Here is a 19,851-nt window from a genome sequence, read left to right as displayed (position 1 = left end):
TCAAAGACGAAAAAGGGTTTAAGCATAAAAACAATAAGTGTAATACTGCTTTAAATTGTTGTTGTTTCCCCCAAAAAAAATTTCAAAAGTTTTCTGTTTCTAAATTTTTAAAATGTGCCACTATCCTAGGTTTCGCCCATTTGTCAGTAAGAATTTTTATTCATTTAAAACACAATAAAATGTAATATGCTCACTTATTCTTTTATATATATTTTAATATGTACACGTTCGAATAAGCATGTTTGAATTTTTACATAAATATTGTGTTACACTGAATGACAATGTAACATTATTTCAACCAAATTTTAACATTTTATTCTTCAAAACGTATTTGGAACCTTAAAAGTCGACACTTTACTTGCATCTAATGTGCTTTCTATGGACATAAAATCACTTTTGTAAATTTCTTTTGATGCGGACATCTTAACGTCTTTGACCCACATACAAAGAAACATATGTTTATTTAGCTTTAAAAAAGGTGACAGAAAGCTACACAGTTTTGCGTTCGCAGCTTGCTGGAGAAACCTGCTTCAGCACAGATCTGACTGAGAGCTTCATCTTACCTTGAGCTTCTGGAAGTGTGTGAGCGTCTTGCAGTGTGTGTGTCGAGCCGAAGACTCAAAGTGATAGAACTGATTACAGAGACGACAGAGAAAACCAGCCACAGGCACCACAAAACTCGAGCCTGCCACAGACACGCATCAAATTAATGCACGATCTGAGAAATAATGCTTTTGAAACACATCTGAGAACAAGAGGTTCTAGTGATCGACTGATACCAGCTTTTCAGATGACTGGTGTAATACTCATACATAGATATAGCAACTCAATTAGAGCAAATTCAATTGTTCTTATACATGAACTTTCTGTAGACCGTTTTAAGACTCTCAGAAAACAAGACTTTATATGTTCATTTTGCGTCTTAAGTAAAAGCATTGTGATTTAAGGATGTTTACGTATTTTTTATTGGACATACTGAGGAAAACATTCATTTTTTGCAGTGCATGCAACATTTAATGCCATGAATGCTTTAAGACTTTTTAAGGCCTTAATTTGAAGAAAAGTGAATTAAGAGTTTTATAACCCGCAGAAACCCTGAATAACAGAAATAATATGTGACCCTGGAGCACAAAACCAGTCATAAGGGTCAAATTTTGAAAGTGAGATTTATACATCATCTGTAAGCTGAATAAATACGACAATATTTGGCTTGAGATACAACTATTTGAAAATCTGGAATCTGAGGGTGCAAAAAAATCTAAATATTGAGAAAATCATCTTTAAAGTTGTCCAAATGAAGTTCTTAGCAATGCATATTACTAATCAAAAATTAAGTTTTGATATATTTACGGTAGGAAATTTACAAAATATCTTCATGGAGCATGATCTTTGCTTAATATCCTAATGATTTTTGGCATAAAAGAAAAATGTATAATTTTGACCCATACAATGTATTGTTGGCTATTGCTACAAATATACCCCAGCGACTTAACACTGCTTTTGTGCTCCAGGGTCACAAATGAACAAAAAATCACTCAAAAACATTTGAAGACAAAGTGTCTTCTCATCAAGGCTGCTAGTACAGGTTCTTTTGTAACTTATTTCAAAAAGTGATACATGTAGTGAATCTAGAATATATGACAGTTTCACTTTTTGAAACAAGTTACAAAAATGTAACTTTTTCACGATATTCAAATTTTTTGAGATGCACCTGTATATTTTGTAAGTGACAGAAGGGGAGGAAACCCTGAGGCCTGTGGCAGATGATTACCCACCGTACTCTGTGTCCGAGTCGAACTGCTCGTCTTCGGTCAGATCCTCGAGTGTGACCTCCATCTGCGCAGACAAACCCTCCTGCAGGAGACACACAGAGTCACACCAGCTCAGCATCACACACACACACACACACACACACACACACAGAGAGACATGAAGATCTCGCACCTTCCCGTTCTCCTCTTCCTCTCTCTCGTCGTCGCTGCACTCGCCGTCCTCTTCACCCAGAAACATGTCGGCGTTCATCTGATCCGACTCCTTCCACAGCTGATGCACACAGACGAAACACAGCAGCGTTCCCACTGAGATTACAACCATCACTTTTACACTTTCTGCTCATATTTTGAATTAGATCTTATTTTTAGATTTTCATTTTAGGGCCCTACGAAATCGGTTTTATTTTTTCCCAAATTCCATTTATTTTTTTCAGTTTTAATTTTTCTGGATTCCTTTTTAATGGTTAAATTGAATTTTATTAATCAAAAAGCATGTCTAACTAATTAAAATCATGGAACTTACATAATTTCACATCAATTTATTAAATTAGTGCTGTCAAACGATTAATCGCATCCAAAGTAAAAGTTTTTGTTTACGTAATATATGTGTGTTTACTGTGTATATTTATTATGTATATATAAATACAAACAAACACATGCATGTATATATTTAGAAAATATGTACGTGTATACATTTATATTCTTATATTTTTTATATAAAAAAAGTACACTTCCACAATGTACTTGTGAAACGATTAATCACGATTAATCGCATCCAAAATGAAGGTTTTTGTTGACATACTATATGTGTGTTTACTGTGTATGTTTGTTATGTATATATAAATACAAACAAACACATGCATGTATATATTTAGAAAATATGTACGTGTATACATTTATATTCTTATATTTTTTATATAAATATATTTAATATATAAACATAACATATTTTCTTAAATATATACATGCATGTGTGTGTATTTATATATACATAATAAATATACACAGTAAACACACATATATTACGTAAACAAAAACTTTTATTTTGGATGCGATTAATCGTTTGACAGCACTAATTAAAAGTTTAACAAAAATTACATGTTTAGGGCCCTATTTTATTTTTTCTCACCATATGTTTTATTGTTACCAAATTCTGTTTTAGCATGTCTAATTATTTGAATGCATAAAACAAATGAATTTATTCTCACAATAGCCTTATAAAATGTTTTTATTTTCACTATTACAGTTTCTGTTCATATTTTGAATTAGATCTTATTTTTAGATTTTATGTTTTCATTTTCATTTTAGTTAAAGTTTTAGTCATTTTGTTTTGTGTTTTTGTCATTTTTAAATATCTATATAGTTTTTATTAATTTTTTACTTAGTTTATTGGGTTTTAGTTACTTTAGCACTTCAAATTAAACTAAATGAAAATTAGAAAGTTTGCCTTGGCTACTAGCTAAAATAAAATAAGTTAATTTTTTTAAATAAAATTTTAATAAAAAAAAATACATGTAAATACTTTTTTTTTTTTACTTGAAATAAAACAAACTAACTCAAATAAAATAAAATAAAACAAACACTTCATTTCAGCTAGTTGCCTATGCAACTTTTCTAATTTTAATTTAGTTTAACTAGATGTACTGAAATAATCAAAACGGAAATAAAAATTAATAAAAACCAATTAGACATTAAAAAAAAAAAAAAATGTCCAAAACACACAAGAAACTTAATAAAACTTCAACTAAAATTAAAATGAATGCAGAAATGATATTAAAAAAAAAAAAGATTCAAAATATTAATAAAAACTATAATAGTTACTCAATTATACTAAAAAAACAGTTTTACGTTGAAAAAAAATATCTTGAGTAGGATGTACTTTAAAACAATTTTCACTCAAAAATTGCTCATAAATTTCACAAATAATTCTAAAGAAATGGCAAGTAAAACATCTTTATTTTGACTTTGAAAAATATATATATTAGTGCACTGCATGTACTATAGACAACAATATTAAATGCATTACTCCACATGCAATTTCTGTTCGTTTTTACAAACTAAAGGACAAGTTAAAAATACATTCTGTGGAAATTGCATGTTGCAGATGCCGTACATAAAGATTACACTGCATTGAAGCGAAACATTCGTCCCCAACACTTTTTAATGCATTTCAAGAGTGAAAGATCAATTCTGATTCACGCTATTGCACGACATAATCGATCATCATCTGAACATCACCTGCTCGACTCGCTGCTTGTGCTCCGTCGACTGCATGTGCTCCACAAACTCTCTGTGTGTCCTGAAGTGCAGCTTACAGACGGAGCAGCTGGAGCTGGACGAGCGGATACAGCGCTGTACACACACACACACAAACACGGTTAGACACACACACAGACACACACAGACACAGACACAGACACACACACACACACACACACATACAGACACACACACACACACACACACATACAGACACACACACACACACACACACATACAGACACACACACACACACACACACATACAGACACACACACACACACACACACATACAGACACACACACACACACACACACATACAGACACACACACACACACACACACATACAGACACACACACACACACACACACATACAGACACACACACACACACACACACATACAGACACACACACACACACACACACATACAGACACACACACACACACACACACATACAGACACACACACACACACACACACATACAGACACACACACACACACACACACATACAGACACACACACACACACACACACATACAGACACACACACACACACACACACATACAGACACACACACACACACACACACATACAGACACACACACACACACACACACATACAGACACACACACACACACACACACATACAGACACACACACACACACACACACATACAGACACACACACACACACACACACATACAGACACACACACACACACACACACATACAGACACACACACACACACACACACATACAGACACACACACACACACACACACATACAGACACACACACACACACACACACATACAGACACACACACACACACACACACATACAGACACACACACACACACACACACATACAGACACACACACACACACACACACATACAGACACACACACACACACACACACATACAGACACACACACACACACACACACATACAGACACACACACACACACACACACATACAGACACACACACACACACACACACATACAGACACACACACACACACACACACATACAGACACACACACACACACACAAACACACAAACACACAAACACACACACGAAAACACAAACACACAAACACAAATGCTCAGCTTCATTTCCATCAGCTTGATGTTATGGTTAAACAGAGCTGGGTAGATTACTTACTAAGTTTACTGATTCCAAATTACATGACAAAAACTGTAGTCAGTAAAGTAATCCATTACATTACACATTTTAGGTAATATAATCAGACTACTTTTAGAATCCTTTTGACCTAACTCGTTTTCACCTTGATTTAAATAGGATAATCTTGTACTATATTGATAAAAATACAAAGAGTAAGAAAATCCATTTGTTGCCATCAACAACATAAAAGTGCATTAAACATTACATTACATCAAGGTTTCCCAAACTGGGGTTTGTGAAGGAACTGCAGGGGGTTTGTGAGAGATCATCAGCTCAGCTCCAACAATGAACTGTGTTCCAATTATACACTTTATGTGTATCGACAGACAGATAATTTCACATAGCTATGAGAAGCGTTAAACACGGTTGCCGTGCTGTATTAAAGCTTTAATCAGGATAAAACCGTATATTAGAAGCTAACATAAGCAGCAGCATTTACACATAACAGCGTATCTCAAAGTATGAGACAACAATTAACAAAAAACATACTATTAAGAGCCGTGTGCTTGCACAGGTTCTACGCGATCTTCTTCACTAATATTCTCTGCGTCTCATTCAGGCTCAAATTAATAAGCAATATTGACAACGCCTTTGTTTACAATACAACACTGGAGCACATTCTGAGCTGAGGGGCGTGGCTTTTAGACGCACACTAGAGGCGGTTTAGCCAATCACAACACACTAGGCTAGCTAACCAATCAGAGCCCATCACGTATTTCCGAGGGAGGGGCTTCATAAAAACAGGAACTCGTCAGCATGTTTATCAGAGAACGGACAGAGCGGTATAGAATAAAGGAAAAAATAACAAGTTTTTTTTTTTAAAACGAAGCATTAACATGTTAGACTGCACCCCATAAACACAATCAAGCCTAGAAAAAAAACAGTGAACCACCCCCCTTTAAGATTTTCTCCTAAATCGGCGAGTTATGAGCTACTTAAGATGTTTTGTGAATACGGGCCCTGGTTAGGAATATTTGCCTGTTCACCTTGTGCTCCTTGGTTCTGCGATGCTCCATGACGTTGGTGGTGAAGTGCGTCTGGCAGGTGGAGCACCATCTCTGCAGACCCGGTCTCTTCTCACTGCAACAGCACAGAAAGACGTTCAGAAAGACAGGCGGCGTGAAGCGTGAAAACACACTGATGCATCAATCGCTCTTGCAACATGAGGACAAAAAGGAGCACACTTTCAGTTATGAGTTGTGCGACTTTAAACATAGTGTGTGCATTTCAGGAAAGATAACTGAAATTTTCCTCTTCAACTAAGATCTGCTGTTCATTTTCTGGAATATTAACTAGTAATGCACCAAAACTTTGCCAACCTGAAAAATGCATTTTCAGTGAATGGGTGCCATCAGAATGAGAGTCCAAACAGCTTTGATGGACTGGAGTGCTGTGGATTATTGTGATGTTTTTATCAGCTGTTTGGACTCTCATTCTGACGGCACCCATTCACTGCAGAGCATCTATTGCTGAGACACTGATGCAATGCTACATTTCTACAAATCTGATGAAGAAACAATCTGGGATGGCCCGATTCCCTTAAGCTAGTGAAGCATAAATGCATCAGAAACTCTGACCCGTCTCTGCGAGCTCCTTGCAGGGACTCCTGGACTCGCGGCAGCAGCGTGACGAGACACGCGTTGCTCATGTGCTGGATCTCCATCATCTTCTGCTGGTGCGTCAGTCCGTTCATATGGCTCTGGAAACTCTGCAGTTACATTTACAGTTATGCATTTAACAGACGGGTTCATCCAAAGCGACTTGCAAAAGAGGAACAAACTGCTTTTTATCAGTGAGGGTTATGAAAAGCAACATGATTAATGCAAAGTCTTGCTAATATATCAGGTCATGTAAACAATTAAAGCCGAGCGATATCAGAGGAACATACTTGCTGGTTATGGCAAGTGATGTTGCAAATATAGCAGAAGAACTTGTTGGAGGTCTCTGCCGCTGCGTCTCTGAGCTCCTCAGGAGTGTCTGTGGTCTCCTTGATCTCAGGGACCGAATCGGAGCCTGCGGCGGCGTCTGGACCGTCGCTGATCTGCTGCTCGACGTCTTTATCTGGAGCTTCTGTGCTTTCAACCTGCTGAAGATCAACAAACAAGACACATTCTGACATCAACTGAAGCTTGAGTTCCTCCTTCGGTGTGCATCTGTGTGATTGTTTCAGCTGTTTTATGGTGAAAACAGTGTATCTGGTCACTTAGATCACACAGAGATGATGGTACAAACCTCTGCCGCTTGACTTGGTTCATCCGCTTCAGCATCCAGCGCTCCGTTCACGCTGCCTCCCTCCTGCAGAGAGAGCTCTGAAACACATCAGATCCCTCACTGGAAGAGCATTCACATCACCATACGCTCAGCCATATAGAGCATTATGTGGTGTTCATGTGGTTTTACATGTCACACACGTATTATAGGTAATATATAGTTATTATACACTACCAGTCAAAAGTTTGGGATCAGTAAGACTTTTTAAAGAAGTCTCTTCTGCTCATCAAGGCTGTGTTTATTTGATCAAAAATACAGAAAAAAACAGTAATCTTGCAAAATGTTGTTACAATATAAAATAATGGTTTCTATTTTAATATCCTTTAAAATATAATTTATTTCTGTGATGCAAAGCTGAATTTCCATCAGCCGTTACTCCAGTCTTCAGTGTCACATGATCTTCAAAAATCATTCTAATATGCTGATTTATTATTAGAATTATCAACAAATATATTTTTTGGAAACTGCTATATTTTTTCAGGATTCTTTGATTAATCAAAGTTAAAAAGAACAGCATTTATTCAAAATATGAATCTTTTCTAACAATATAAATCTTTGCTATCACTTCTTAACAATTTAACACATCCTTGCTGAATAAAAGTTTTAATTTCTTTCAAAAAAAGAAAGAATAAAAATGTATTGACCCCAAACTTTTGAATGCTAGTGTATATTGTTAGAAAAGATTTCTATTTTAAATAAATGCTCTTCTTTTTAACTTCTTATTCATCGAAGAATCCTGAAAAAAACTATCACAGCTTCCAAAAAAATATGAAGCAGCACAACTGATAATAAATCAGCATATTAGAATGATTTCTGAAGATCATGTGACACTGAAGACTGGAGTAATGATGATGGAAATTCAGCTTTGCATCACAGAAATACATTAGATTTTAATGTATATTAAAATAGAAAAACGAACAGCTGAATCATACTCAAAAATACTTGAGGCTGTAAAGGTGCTTCAGCTAAGTACTGAGTTATGGGTATGAATACTTATGCAATGTATTTATTTCAGTTTTTTATAAATTCACAAAGTTGTGACAGTTCTGTTTTTGCTTTGTCATTATGGTGTATAGATTGATGTGGAAAAAAAGTAATTTAAAGCAGTTTAACATAAGGGTGCAACATAAAACGTGAAAAAACGAAGGGGTTTGAATACTTTCGCAAGGCACTGTATGTGCAACATTTCTCATTTTCATTTAGTTTAACTTGGTGCGCTACAGTAAGAAATGCAAAAACTGAAAAATAAAACAAACTATATAGACATAGGAAAAAAACTACTAAAATGGCAAAAGGCACAAAAAATTACTAAAACTTTCAAATGAAAATGTAAAATCTAAAAATTAAAAATTAAAAACCAATACTGAAACAACACTATCATTCCTGGTTAGGGCAATTTAACAGGTCAATAACATATTTTTACTGAAAAATTGTTAAAATTAAAATTGACATGCTTTAACATTCCTCCATTGTAATAGCATTACTGCAAATAAAATTTCAAATTTTTTTTTTTTAATGTTTTTAAACAAATGATTTTATCACTGACAGCCGGTCACAGATGTGATGCATGCTGAAAGGCCAGAATATTCTTGAACAGGGTTTAATCAGGTGAACTCCTCCCTACCTTCAGGATCTGGGCTCTTACACTCAGCGCTTTGAGCCGATTCTGTCTCCACAGGCTCCTCTGACCTGCACAAACACACAAAACACATGATTTTCCCATTCAAACACACCAAAAAACGGATCAAATCAGCCTTCATTCTTAATGAAAGAAGTCAGGAGTGATGTGCATAATGAATAGGTCCCAACTAGAAAGTAAATGTTGCCTTTAAGGACATTTCTGACATGAATACAGAGATGTAAAGGCACTGACTCTTGTGTTTTGTGTTTTTTGGCCGCTGGTTCGTCGGGCTGCTCTGAAGACTCCTGACATCCCGGATCTGCTGTTCACATCAAAACACAAATGCTTTATGATTTATGGCCATCAAAACTCTACATATTCTTCAAAAACAATCATTCAAGTCTGAAAAGATAAGATTATAATAGCTCTAAACATTCTATTGCATCTCTTACATTACTTTTTGTTGAATAGTGTTGAAATGTACTTTGTATTTTTACGTTTTTAAACTTCCCAATATAGCACATTTGCAAAAGAAGTGTTATAATCAGAGATATTCTACTTCGCATATATTTATTTAATAAAATATATGAATATATAAATATATTTCCTATATTTTAAACTCATTATGTATTGCATATTTTGTGCATTTGTTTATTTCACATGTTCACTGTATAAAATAAATAGTCTGATTTGATTATTTTATTGGGTGTATGTGGATAGCATATGTTCATGTATTTATTACACAGCACTGCATTAAAAAAAATCTGCTGATATGCAAAAAATATCTAATATACCTAATTTGATGATGCAGAGTTAAAAAATATGAATAAAATTTCCATCATGCCACAAAATAATGAAGATTTGTTTAAACTATATGTATCAGCTTTAATGCACATGTCTCAAGTTTTGATTTTAATGATACAAATGTGTTCAAAATGTATCATTTAACTTACAGTCCTCAAAGGAGTGGAAACATATTTAAACATTACTTAATGTCAAAGAACTTTACAATGAACACAAGTTTATAAATCAGCTTTTCACAAAATCTGTGATTTTCTGTGGATGTTTGGATGCAGTAAATGCAGAAAACATCTGTGTCATGTTTGCATTTTCTTTATTTACTGGCCATAGTTCTAACCTTGAAATCAGGATAAAACAGTAATGTGAAAAAGAACATAAAATAATGTGAAAAAGGTGTGCAAATAGTTGTAATCTGGCTCAGATTCAGACAGGCATCATCATGTCTTTGTGGTGTTTTTCTGCTGATTAAGGGAGAATTCGAGACTTCTTCACCTTACAAATGGTCGTTAAAAGCAAAAATGCATGCGAAGTGCATCATTTGTGACCTGTGCTGTGCAAAATGAGTCACAATGAGCAAATCTGAGTCGACAGATTCAGTCAACAAATTGACTTTTCCAAGCAAAATCACCGAGCAACATTGCATCTTTTCCTCCAGTTCTTTTCTTAACAATAATTATTAAGAATCACAATATAGCCATTTCTTATTTTATCTGTTATTATAAATAAGAACAGACGCAAAAAAAAACAATAGAACAAATATAAGAAACATAATGCATCTCCCTTTTCATTTTACATCTAAACGAAAGCATTCAAGTAAGAAAAACAAATAATCAAATGTAAAAATCACTCTTTAGTGTGTTCATTACATTATTAAAACTACAAAATCATCTCAATCAAGTGCAGCGAATGATTCCTTCTTTACTTTCATCGTTAGATTAACATTAATGAGACAGACGGCCGATATATTAAGACCTACTGTATGCACGGATCTAATATAATGTTACACATCAGATGTTTTTTATGTGAATATTTGAATACTGTAATTCTGTGTATATTTATCGGGAACTCATGCTTTGAATAACAGTCAGTGCGAGAAGCGAGAGGAGACAAACAATGATCATTTTAGATGTTTAATTACTATTTAGAGCATAGGGATCGCTAGAAGAGGGCTTAATGAACTCATTTTTGTGAAAACCTCAAATTCGACATTTTTCACTTTCAGCCCGTGCGCATTCACACTCATTTTGCCAGCACGGGTCACATATTTAGTGAGAAAATGTGACATGCAAGACCACTATTTTTTTGGAATCAGCATCACAAAATTAGTAAGAAACAAGTGTTTCATTCAGCAGATATGTGACCCTGCAGCACAAAAGCAGTCTTAAGTCGCTGGGGTATATTTGTAGCAATAGCCAACAATACATTGTATGGGTCAAAATTATACATTTTTCTTTTATGCCAAAAATCATTAGGATATTAAGTAAAGATCATGTTCCATGAAGATATTTTGTAAATTTCCTACCATAAATATATCAAAACTTAATTTTTGATTAGTAATATGCATTGCTAAGAACTTCATTTGGACAACTTTAAAGAAGATTTTCTCAATATTTAGATTTTTTTGCACCCTCAGATTCCAGATTTTCAAATATTGTCCTATCCTAACAAACCATACATCAATGGAAAGCTCATTTATTCAGCTTTCAGATGATGTATAAATCTCAATTTTGAAAAATTGACCCTTATGACTGGTTTTGTGCTCCAGGGTCACATATGATGCAGGGCTGTATAATGTATAAAAGTTTTTTTTTCAGTGTTTTGTCTAAAACATTCCTTCTTTTCTGTTACGATTACATGATTTCTGTATATATTTGGTTCACGCACAACTGTTACACAATTACCTCTGCTGCTGCTGGCTTCTGATTGGCCGTCGCTGCTGCCCGCAGATCTCTGCTCGTTTTCCCTCTTTCTGTCCGGCTGACGAGCCTGAAACTCCTGTGTGCGTTCAGTTAGCAAGAGAGCCACAGATTTACCAAACACAGCGGGTAAAATAAGCATTGAACACGTCACCATTTTTCTCAGTAACTATATTTCTAAAGGTGCTGTCGACATGAAATTCTCACCACATGTCGGTAACAACCCAACTAATCCATACATAGAAATAAAACAAAACAAATAAGTTCAGAAATTAAGTTCTGTGTAATAAAATGGAATGACACAGGGACAAAGTATTGAACACGCTTAATGAAATGTATTTAATACTTTGTTGGTAATGACAGCTGTCTGGAGAAACTAGTCACATGCATTGCTCAGGTGTGATTTTGGCCCATTCTTCCACACAAACAGTCTTCAAATCTTGGAGGTTCTGTGGGACTCTTCTATGAACTCTTGACCTTTAGTTCTTATTTAATATGGGAATCAAGTCAGGTGATTGGCTGGCCATTCTAGCAGCTTTATTTTCTTTCTCTGCCTTACTATGTATATGGAATAACCGTTTTATAAAAGCAATAAGCCCCGTGAAGCCGTGGTTTACAGTGATTTTATAACAGCTAAGGGGCGTTGTTCGCGGAGTGCCTAAAACCCTCTTAGCTGTTATAAATTCACTGTAAACCACGGCTTCACGGGGCTTATTGCTTTTATAAAACGGTTATTACATATACGTAGTAAGGTTTCACAAAATAAAACAGAGCAAATAAAGTGTAATGATATTAATAAAAACAGTATTCTTCCACCAAACAATGTAGCTCCTCAGAAACAGTTGTGGTTGCTACAAAGTGGTTGCCGAGCAACAGACAAACGTAAACAAAGGAGTATGTTACTTTGTAGAGTCATTTACAACAGCTTTGAACTCGGCTCAGCCAATCAGAATCAAGCACCGGAACTATCTGTTTTATAAACTTATTTTACCCGCTGTATATGCCATAATATATTATTTATTTGTTTAAAAGTGTTGTATGTCAGAAAAAAATTCAAATGCACAATCCATACCCAGCTGATGGAAAAAAAGTTGAACACACACACTCACATTGGTGAAATAGCGCGTGTGAGGCTTGAAGTGCCGCGGGAATCCCATGTGAGGGGTTTTGATGGCGACTCCCATCGGAATGGGCCCCAGAAGAGACGCTCTGGAGCCCGCAGTGAAGAACTGAGGAAACTGCTGGCCTCCCATCGCAAAGCCACGCATGCCGCCCGCTTCACACAGGACCAAAAACACCAATATAACAGTCAATACAACACAGGGGGAAGACAAGAGCTGAAACATACCAAACTCATGTCTAGAGCATTTCCCTGACCCTAAAATCACAAAAATAAACTTAGATTTTGGAATAAATAACTGTATTAGAGATATGAGAATCACTACAAAGAATAATGTGAATTACAAATAAATTCAAAAACAAAATGTCTGGATGCCTTGCAGAAATGCTACAAATAAAAAATTACTTCCTGGAATATTTTACATTTATTTTATGCATTATTAATGTGTAATTGTCTCTAAATAAATAAATAAATGAACAAATACATAAATAAAGGTTTTAGAAAGAAGCTTAAAATTAGCTTTGATTTCGAGGTGAAACCAATTATATTTACTTGATAACATATTACTAATTATATAGTGCATCTATGTATCTAATGTAGGTTATCAAGAGAGTACTACTTGAAAAGAAAAAAAAAGTCAAGGAAACTTGTTTTGTCAATATCAGAGCTATTACATTAACTAAAAATATGACTTTTAATTCCTTGAAATGAAATAAATCTAAAATTTTAAATATACAAAACTTTTTTGTTTAGCTAGTTGAGAAGTCAACATTTTCATTTATATTTTTGTTTAATTAAAAAAAAAAAAAAACTAAAATTAATAAATAAATAATATTTTAAAACGCATTATGGAATGAACAAAATTACTCAAAATTCACCTAACATTAAAAACATAATATACAAATAAAATCTAATTCAAAATACTAACAAAAACTTTCATAGAATATCAATACTACTAATTTAACAAGGGTCAAATATAAGGGTCAATTGAAATAAGGGAAATTTAGATTTATAAGCTTTGAATACATAATCTTTCCATTGATGTATGGTTTGTTAGGATCGGACAATATTTGAAAATCTGGAATCTAGGGTGCAAAAAAATCTAAATATTGAGAAAATCATCTTTAAAGTTGTTCAAATGAAGTTCTTAGCAATGCATATTACTAATCAAAAATTAAGTTTTGATATATTTACGGTAGGAAACTTACTAAATATCTTCATGGAACATGATCTTTACTTAATATCCTAATGATTTTTGGCATAAAAGAAAAATGTATAATTTTGACCCATACAATGTATTGTTGGCTATTGCTACAAATATACCCCAGCGACTTAAGACTGCTTTTGTGCTGCAGGCTCACATACAGTGCGTGCTATATTAGGAAGCATGAGTTTACCCTGCATCTGCTGCATGAGCAGCGCCCCCTGCAGCATGGGGTTGGGAGCGATGATGGCCTGCGTGGCTGAGCACAGGTTGACCATGCGAGCAGAAGCAGGAGAAGCCATGGGCCTGAAAAACACAAACACAGCGCAGATAATAAAGAGTAAGAGATTTGGAGCGCACTGGTGGAGAGTGTGAAGAAAGCGGAGGGTCTGAGGTTAAATGTGTACCGTGTGTGTGTGATGTGACGGGCGGGCGGAGGCTGCGGTGGAAGAGGAGGAGGAGGAGGAGGAGGAGGCGTCTGCTGCTGAAACAGCTGCTGAAGCTGCCGCAGATGCTGATGAAACTGCTGCTGCTGCTGCTGCTGCTGCTGCTGCTGCTGGTGAGGGTTAAACATGCTGACGAGACTCACTGCAGCGAGAGAAAACACACACATAACACACTTTAACATGTACACAACACTACATTCCTGCATTTAATAGATGCTTTTATCCAAAGAGGAGCAAAGTGAATGATACATTAATAAATGTAAAACGATTGATCAATAGACTATTTTTCATTGTAACATATTACTTATGACTAGAACACGATATGATGTCAACATCGATTATGGAAGCCCATTTCCAAAACAGAATTAAAAAATAAATTTATTGCACAATTGTGTGTTTACGTCTCTCAATTCTGGCTTTTTTGGTGCAAGATATAAACACAGGTAACACTTTACTTAAAGCCTTTATGCATTTTAAAGGGGTATTATTAAAGAGTATAATGCAGCATTATAATTATTCATAATGTGCGTTGTAATACATAACATCTTGTCATTAATAATTATAATGGAATTTAAAATGCAAAGTGTAACCATAAATTGATAAGTGTTATAATGTATTAACTGTGGTATTCATGAGATTGGGAATGCATTATAAGGTGCATTACAAGCCATAATTAATGCATTAAAACACTTTTATAATGCGTTATGCATAAAGGCTTCAAGTAAAGCGTCAGAATTGTGATATAGACTCAATCGTTTTCGTCTTGCGATTGTTTTTTGTTTTCGCCACAGAATAAAAAATAAAAAAGGTGATTATGACTTTTTATCTCACAATTCTGACTTTTCCCCTGGCTATCTTGTGTTTTTATCTGTTATATCGTGTCAGTTTCTGTCAGAATTGCGAGAAAGAAAGAAAAAACACCTAAAAACTCACAAGGACCTTTTATATTTTTATTCTGTGGCAGAAACGGGCTTCCATACATTTGGCATATTTGCATATATAACGTTATATATATATAGTAATATTAAAAAAATCAGTTCTGACAGATCAAAACAATACAACAGCATAAAAAATCCGATGAATTCAATGAAGTAGACTAGACTAAGCAGATTTTGACTGATTTCTAGTGAACTAGACGAAAGAGACACAAAGCAACCCACAACAACAACAGCTCGCCAGTCTGTCCGTGTCTCAATCCTCGTCGCCTACACAGACAGCAGCATTTACAGCACCCTAAACGCGTGAACCTGCATTTAATCAATCAAATGCGGTTATCCCCGAAAGACGCTGTCTAGATAGGCCCCTCGGCAGGCTTTAGGACAGAGCCGTAATCTTTATCTGTGCTATCCGCTAAGAGCTAGCAGTCAATAAACACGACAACACCAGCGAGCCCCCGCAAACCTCCCTCATTATGCTCATATTCTGAACCCTGGCGTCTGTTGATCTGCAGATGAAAAGCTACTCACGAACTCCGCCGACGGGATTTTGAGTTTAATCGCGGAGAAGCGAGCGACAGCTTGTTGAAACTTCCTCTGTCACGTTAGCGGCGCTAACGCTAACACACTCTCGCCGGTCTGAGCGCGAACAAAGCGAGACACACAGCGCCCCCTGCAGCACTGGAGGAGCGACGGCGCGTCACAGCCAGCACACTACAGTCCATGTCTAGCTACATTTATTTGTTTATCATATTGTGTTCAGTGTATCTGTTCCCTCCTGCTGGAATAACCTGCTTAACTCAATCCGAGCAGCCGAGTCTTTAGCCATCTTCCAGAATCGGCAAAAAACACATCTATTCCATCTTTATTTGACCCTCTAACTCTAGCACTCTCTATTCTAATTCTATTTGTTTTCTTTTTTTTTTTAAAAGGCCTCTAACACTAGCTTTCTCTATTTTTTTTTCTATTCTATACTTGTTTTTTTGTTATATGTATATGTATGTATAATGTATGCACAGTATATATATATATATATTTATTTGTGTGTGTGTGCGTGCGTGCGTGCGTGTGAGTGTCTCTCTCTGTGTGTGTGTGTCTCTGTGTGTGTGTGTCTCTCTGTGTGTGTGTGTGTCTGTGTGTGTGTGTCTCTCTGTGTGTGTGTGTGTGTGTGTGCGTCTCTCTGTGTGTGTGTGTGTGTGTGTGTGTGTGTGTGTGTGTGTGTGTCTGTGTGTGTGTGTCTCTCTGTGTGTGTGTGTCTCTCTGTGTGTGTGTGTGTCTCTGTTATATCTGTGTCATCTATCTAAAGGTCATTGTTCTAGAAGTCTTATGGTTTGTTCAGATGCAACTTTGCAAACCTGAACCGTGCTGCCATGCTTTTCTCAGATAGAAGAGGCTTTCCTCTGGCAGGCCTTCCAAACATGCCATACTTGTCTCATATTTTTCTAACTGTACTGTCATGAACTTTATAATTTAACATGTTAACTGAGGACTGTGGAGTCTGCGGTGAAGCTCTTGGGTCGTCTGCCATTCTTCTGAGCGTTACACGGTCTGATGTTGGGGTGAATTCCTGTGTTAACAGTAAGAGTGTCCTAACTTTGTCACACATGGCTGTTCCATTTTGGCTTTATTTTTGTTAAATAAATAATGACACGGTGTGATATGATAATATATAAAACAATTACAAATAAATAGATTAAAATGAAAAATAATTAAACAAACAAATAAATACGCTTTCATCCTACCACAGAAAGGAAATTATATGAAACTACTTTAGTTTTTTCTCAGCTGCATATACACATTTTCAAAACTTTGCCTCTTTTTTCCAAACTTTTCACACAAATCAAAGAATTGCGCACAAAATGCAAAACGCCTCACATCTCTTGCAAAATGAAGCACTGCGTTCAAAACATCACAAACACATCTCAAAAGCAAACATTTGCAAAAACCTTTGCCATAATATTAATTTCTGTTAGATTTTGAGTGTGTGTTACACAGAGACTTGTGTTGTGTTTTGCAAAAAGTGTTTTATGAAATTGAAAAGAGTTGAGTCAAAGGCTGAGTATTAGTGTCTGGTTTTGTAGATTTGGTGTGTGCTTCTGCTGTTCGAGTGTCAGCTTTCAGAAACTGTGAGACAAGGAAATATTTAGCGTGTAAGCAGTTGAAAAAAAGCTGTAACTTAAACCCATTCAGACCTGAATTTTGTTCACTGAACAAAAAATGTTTTATCCACTTGATATTTGCTCTTCTCCAATATAGAAATAAGTCTTAAAAAACAAGATTTGTGCCAACTCATTTTTTTATTAGATTTTTTTCATGTCCACTATAATGGACACCAGGACTGAAGAAAAATAAAAATCCCCATATTTTAACCATACATAATAAGTAGAGCTTGTGCACGATAGTTGAACTAGTGTTCAAGATTTTGAAAAGAACACATACTATAAGAATGAACAATGCAGTAAGAATGTGGTAAAAAGATGATATGAAGCCTCAAAAAAACAGTTTGATCCTTTTTGTTGGTTGAAGTGGGTGAATCTGAGTATATGCATAAATGTCTTTGTGTGCATGTGAATGGGTTTATGTACTTGCTGATTGTTTTGATGAATATATGATTGTGTGCATTATAGCATCAAGACATCAGTGTGTGTGTGTTGCAGTGTATTCACTGATCTCACATCCACTAGAGCTGTTTCTCACTAAAACCAATGAAAGTTGATTGACAGGCTATGGTCACTTTGATTAATTTCAGTAATTAACATCAATGTTCATAAAACAGAACATTAGAATAGCTCTGCATTTAGCTTTCAAATACTTCCACAAGTTTCTCAAACGGTTATACAACTAATTCTTGAGGTGCTGTCTGGTAAGATATCTGTACTTTTACTTGAGTATGGCTTTCAGGTACTTTATACACCACTGCAAATTTCTCAACCTGTTATACAACTAATTCATAAGGTGCTGCTGATATCTTTCAAGACCTGATGTCCATTGCGATGGACATTAAATAAATAAATAAAAATCCTGTGTTCTGCTTGTCTAGCTGGTGAGTCATGTCTCTCTGTTGTGATGCCTGTAGCTCAATCAGATTAAGTTAGGAGTCATGTCTTCATTGTGATTGGTTGATCAGGGACCAATCAGTGACCAGGCATTGCTCATATCATGAAAAAAAATCATGTGATGTCCATTTCAATGGAGGCAGGGTCCGAAGGGGTTAAAAAGTGCGCCGCCTAGCGACAAGAGAAAAGCGGCTCATCGGTCAACCGAATGCAGGACGCGTTCTCCGCCATCGGTCAGAACGCGAACCTGGACCTGCCGCAGATCGCGGTGGTGGGCGGACAGAGCGCCGGGAAAAGCTCCGTGCTCGAGAACTTCGTGGGGAAGTGAGTCCTTCATTTATTAAAACACACACAATAATCGTTAATACACCATAATAATAACGCGTACGGCAAATGCACGCAGCATTAATCTTATATTCCGGCTCGGTCGCAACCCCCATCATGCCTTAATGATATGTAAAGGTCATCGTGAGGATCCTGATAATAACCTTTAAATGTTATTGAGACATGATGGAGCAATGGTGAAAATCACCAGCCGTGTTCACAACAACAACTGAATCCTCCTCATTTATAGTGCATCATCATCATCACCATTAGTGTGTCCTTTAATAACAGTAATAATAATGCACAAGGTCATTAAGGTGAAACCCCATATAAACACTGTAAGCTCTGGTTCTGTGAAGAAAGAGCGTGAAACATGGATGCTGCTGGGATGATGTTTACTAGAGTTGGGAGACCTCTTCTGATACACACATCTCTGATGCTGATGCTTCAATAGAACACAGCACTTAAAATATTAAATACAAACTGCATTCCTTATTAGTAGTTTGCTAAATCAGTCACGGTTTCATTTGATCAAATGTTTTAAAGTCTTAAAGTTGAGTGTGTGAGTGCAGCGTTTGGTGAAGTTCAGACAGGAATAATTGCTCAAAGAGTGTGTTTTGTTGTTAATTAGTGATCAGACGCACCAGAAACCTGCTGAAAGAATCTCACACCGAAGGACTCCAGCAACCCAGAACATCTTAATAAACGCCCCGGCAACCCAGAACATCTTAATAAACATCTAGAAACACCCCGGCAACCCAGAACATCTTAATAAACATCTAGAACATCTTCGTAAACGTCTAGAAACACCCCGGCAACCCAGAACATCTTAATAAACATCTAGAAACACCCCGGCAACCCAGAACATCTTCGTAAACATCTAGAAATACCCCGGCAACCCAGAACATCTTCGTAAACG

General features: G+C 36.0%; 2 protein-coding genes across 2 annotated transcripts in view; one reads left to right on the top strand and one right to left on the bottom strand.

Annotated features, from left to right (window-relative positions):
• The window catches only part of ciz1a (cdkn1a interacting zinc finger protein 1a), an 18,816-nt gene extending 2,616 nt beyond the window's left edge, over window positions 1-16,200 (bottom strand). Inside the window, exons 1-15 of the mRNA XM_016484512.1 lie at window positions 16,084-16,200; window positions 14,579-14,759; window positions 14,365-14,477; window positions 12,957-13,123; window positions 11,833-11,926; window positions 9,383-9,452; window positions 9,134-9,198; window positions 7,471-7,547; window positions 7,127-7,324; window positions 6,816-6,946; window positions 6,225-6,318; window positions 4,011-4,124; window positions 1,945-2,043; window positions 1,776-1,854; window positions 564-685 (exon numbers count right to left, since the gene is read on the bottom strand). Coding sequence (XP_016339998.1) covers window positions 564-685; window positions 1,776-1,854; window positions 1,945-2,043; window positions 4,011-4,124; window positions 6,225-6,318; window positions 6,816-6,946; window positions 7,127-7,324; window positions 7,471-7,547; window positions 9,134-9,198; window positions 9,383-9,452; window positions 11,833-11,926; window positions 12,957-13,123; window positions 14,365-14,477; window positions 14,579-14,745 — 1,590 coding nt within the window. The 5' untranslated portion in view covers window positions 14,746-14,759; window positions 16,084-16,200. The remainder of the gene's footprint in view (window positions 1-563; window positions 686-1,775; window positions 1,855-1,944; window positions 2,044-4,010; window positions 4,125-6,224; window positions 6,319-6,815; window positions 6,947-7,126; window positions 7,325-7,470; window positions 7,548-9,133; window positions 9,199-9,382; window positions 9,453-11,832; window positions 11,927-12,956; window positions 13,124-14,364; window positions 14,478-14,578; window positions 14,760-16,083) is intronic.
• Window positions 16,201-17,027: 827 nt separating this feature from the next.
• Window positions 17,028-19,851, top strand: part of dnm1a (dynamin 1a) — a 60,801-nt gene continuing 57,977 nt past the window's right edge. The window contains exons 1-2 of the mRNA XM_016484511.1: window positions 17,028-17,111; window positions 18,784-18,932. Of these exons, the coding sequence (XP_016339997.1) occupies window positions 17,028-17,111; window positions 18,784-18,932 (233 nt within the window). The remainder of the gene's footprint in view (window positions 17,112-18,783; window positions 18,933-19,851) is intronic.

This window comes from Sinocyclocheilus anshuiensis, unplaced genomic scaffold, assembly GCF_001515605.1.
Source record: "Sinocyclocheilus anshuiensis isolate Anshui unplaced genomic scaffold, SAMN03320099.WGS_v1.1 scaffold745, whole genome shotgun sequence".
Taxonomy (NCBI): Eukaryota; Metazoa; Chordata; class Actinopteri; order Cypriniformes; family Cyprinidae; genus Sinocyclocheilus; species Sinocyclocheilus anshuiensis.
This window is presented reverse-complemented; position numbering and strand designations above follow the sequence as displayed.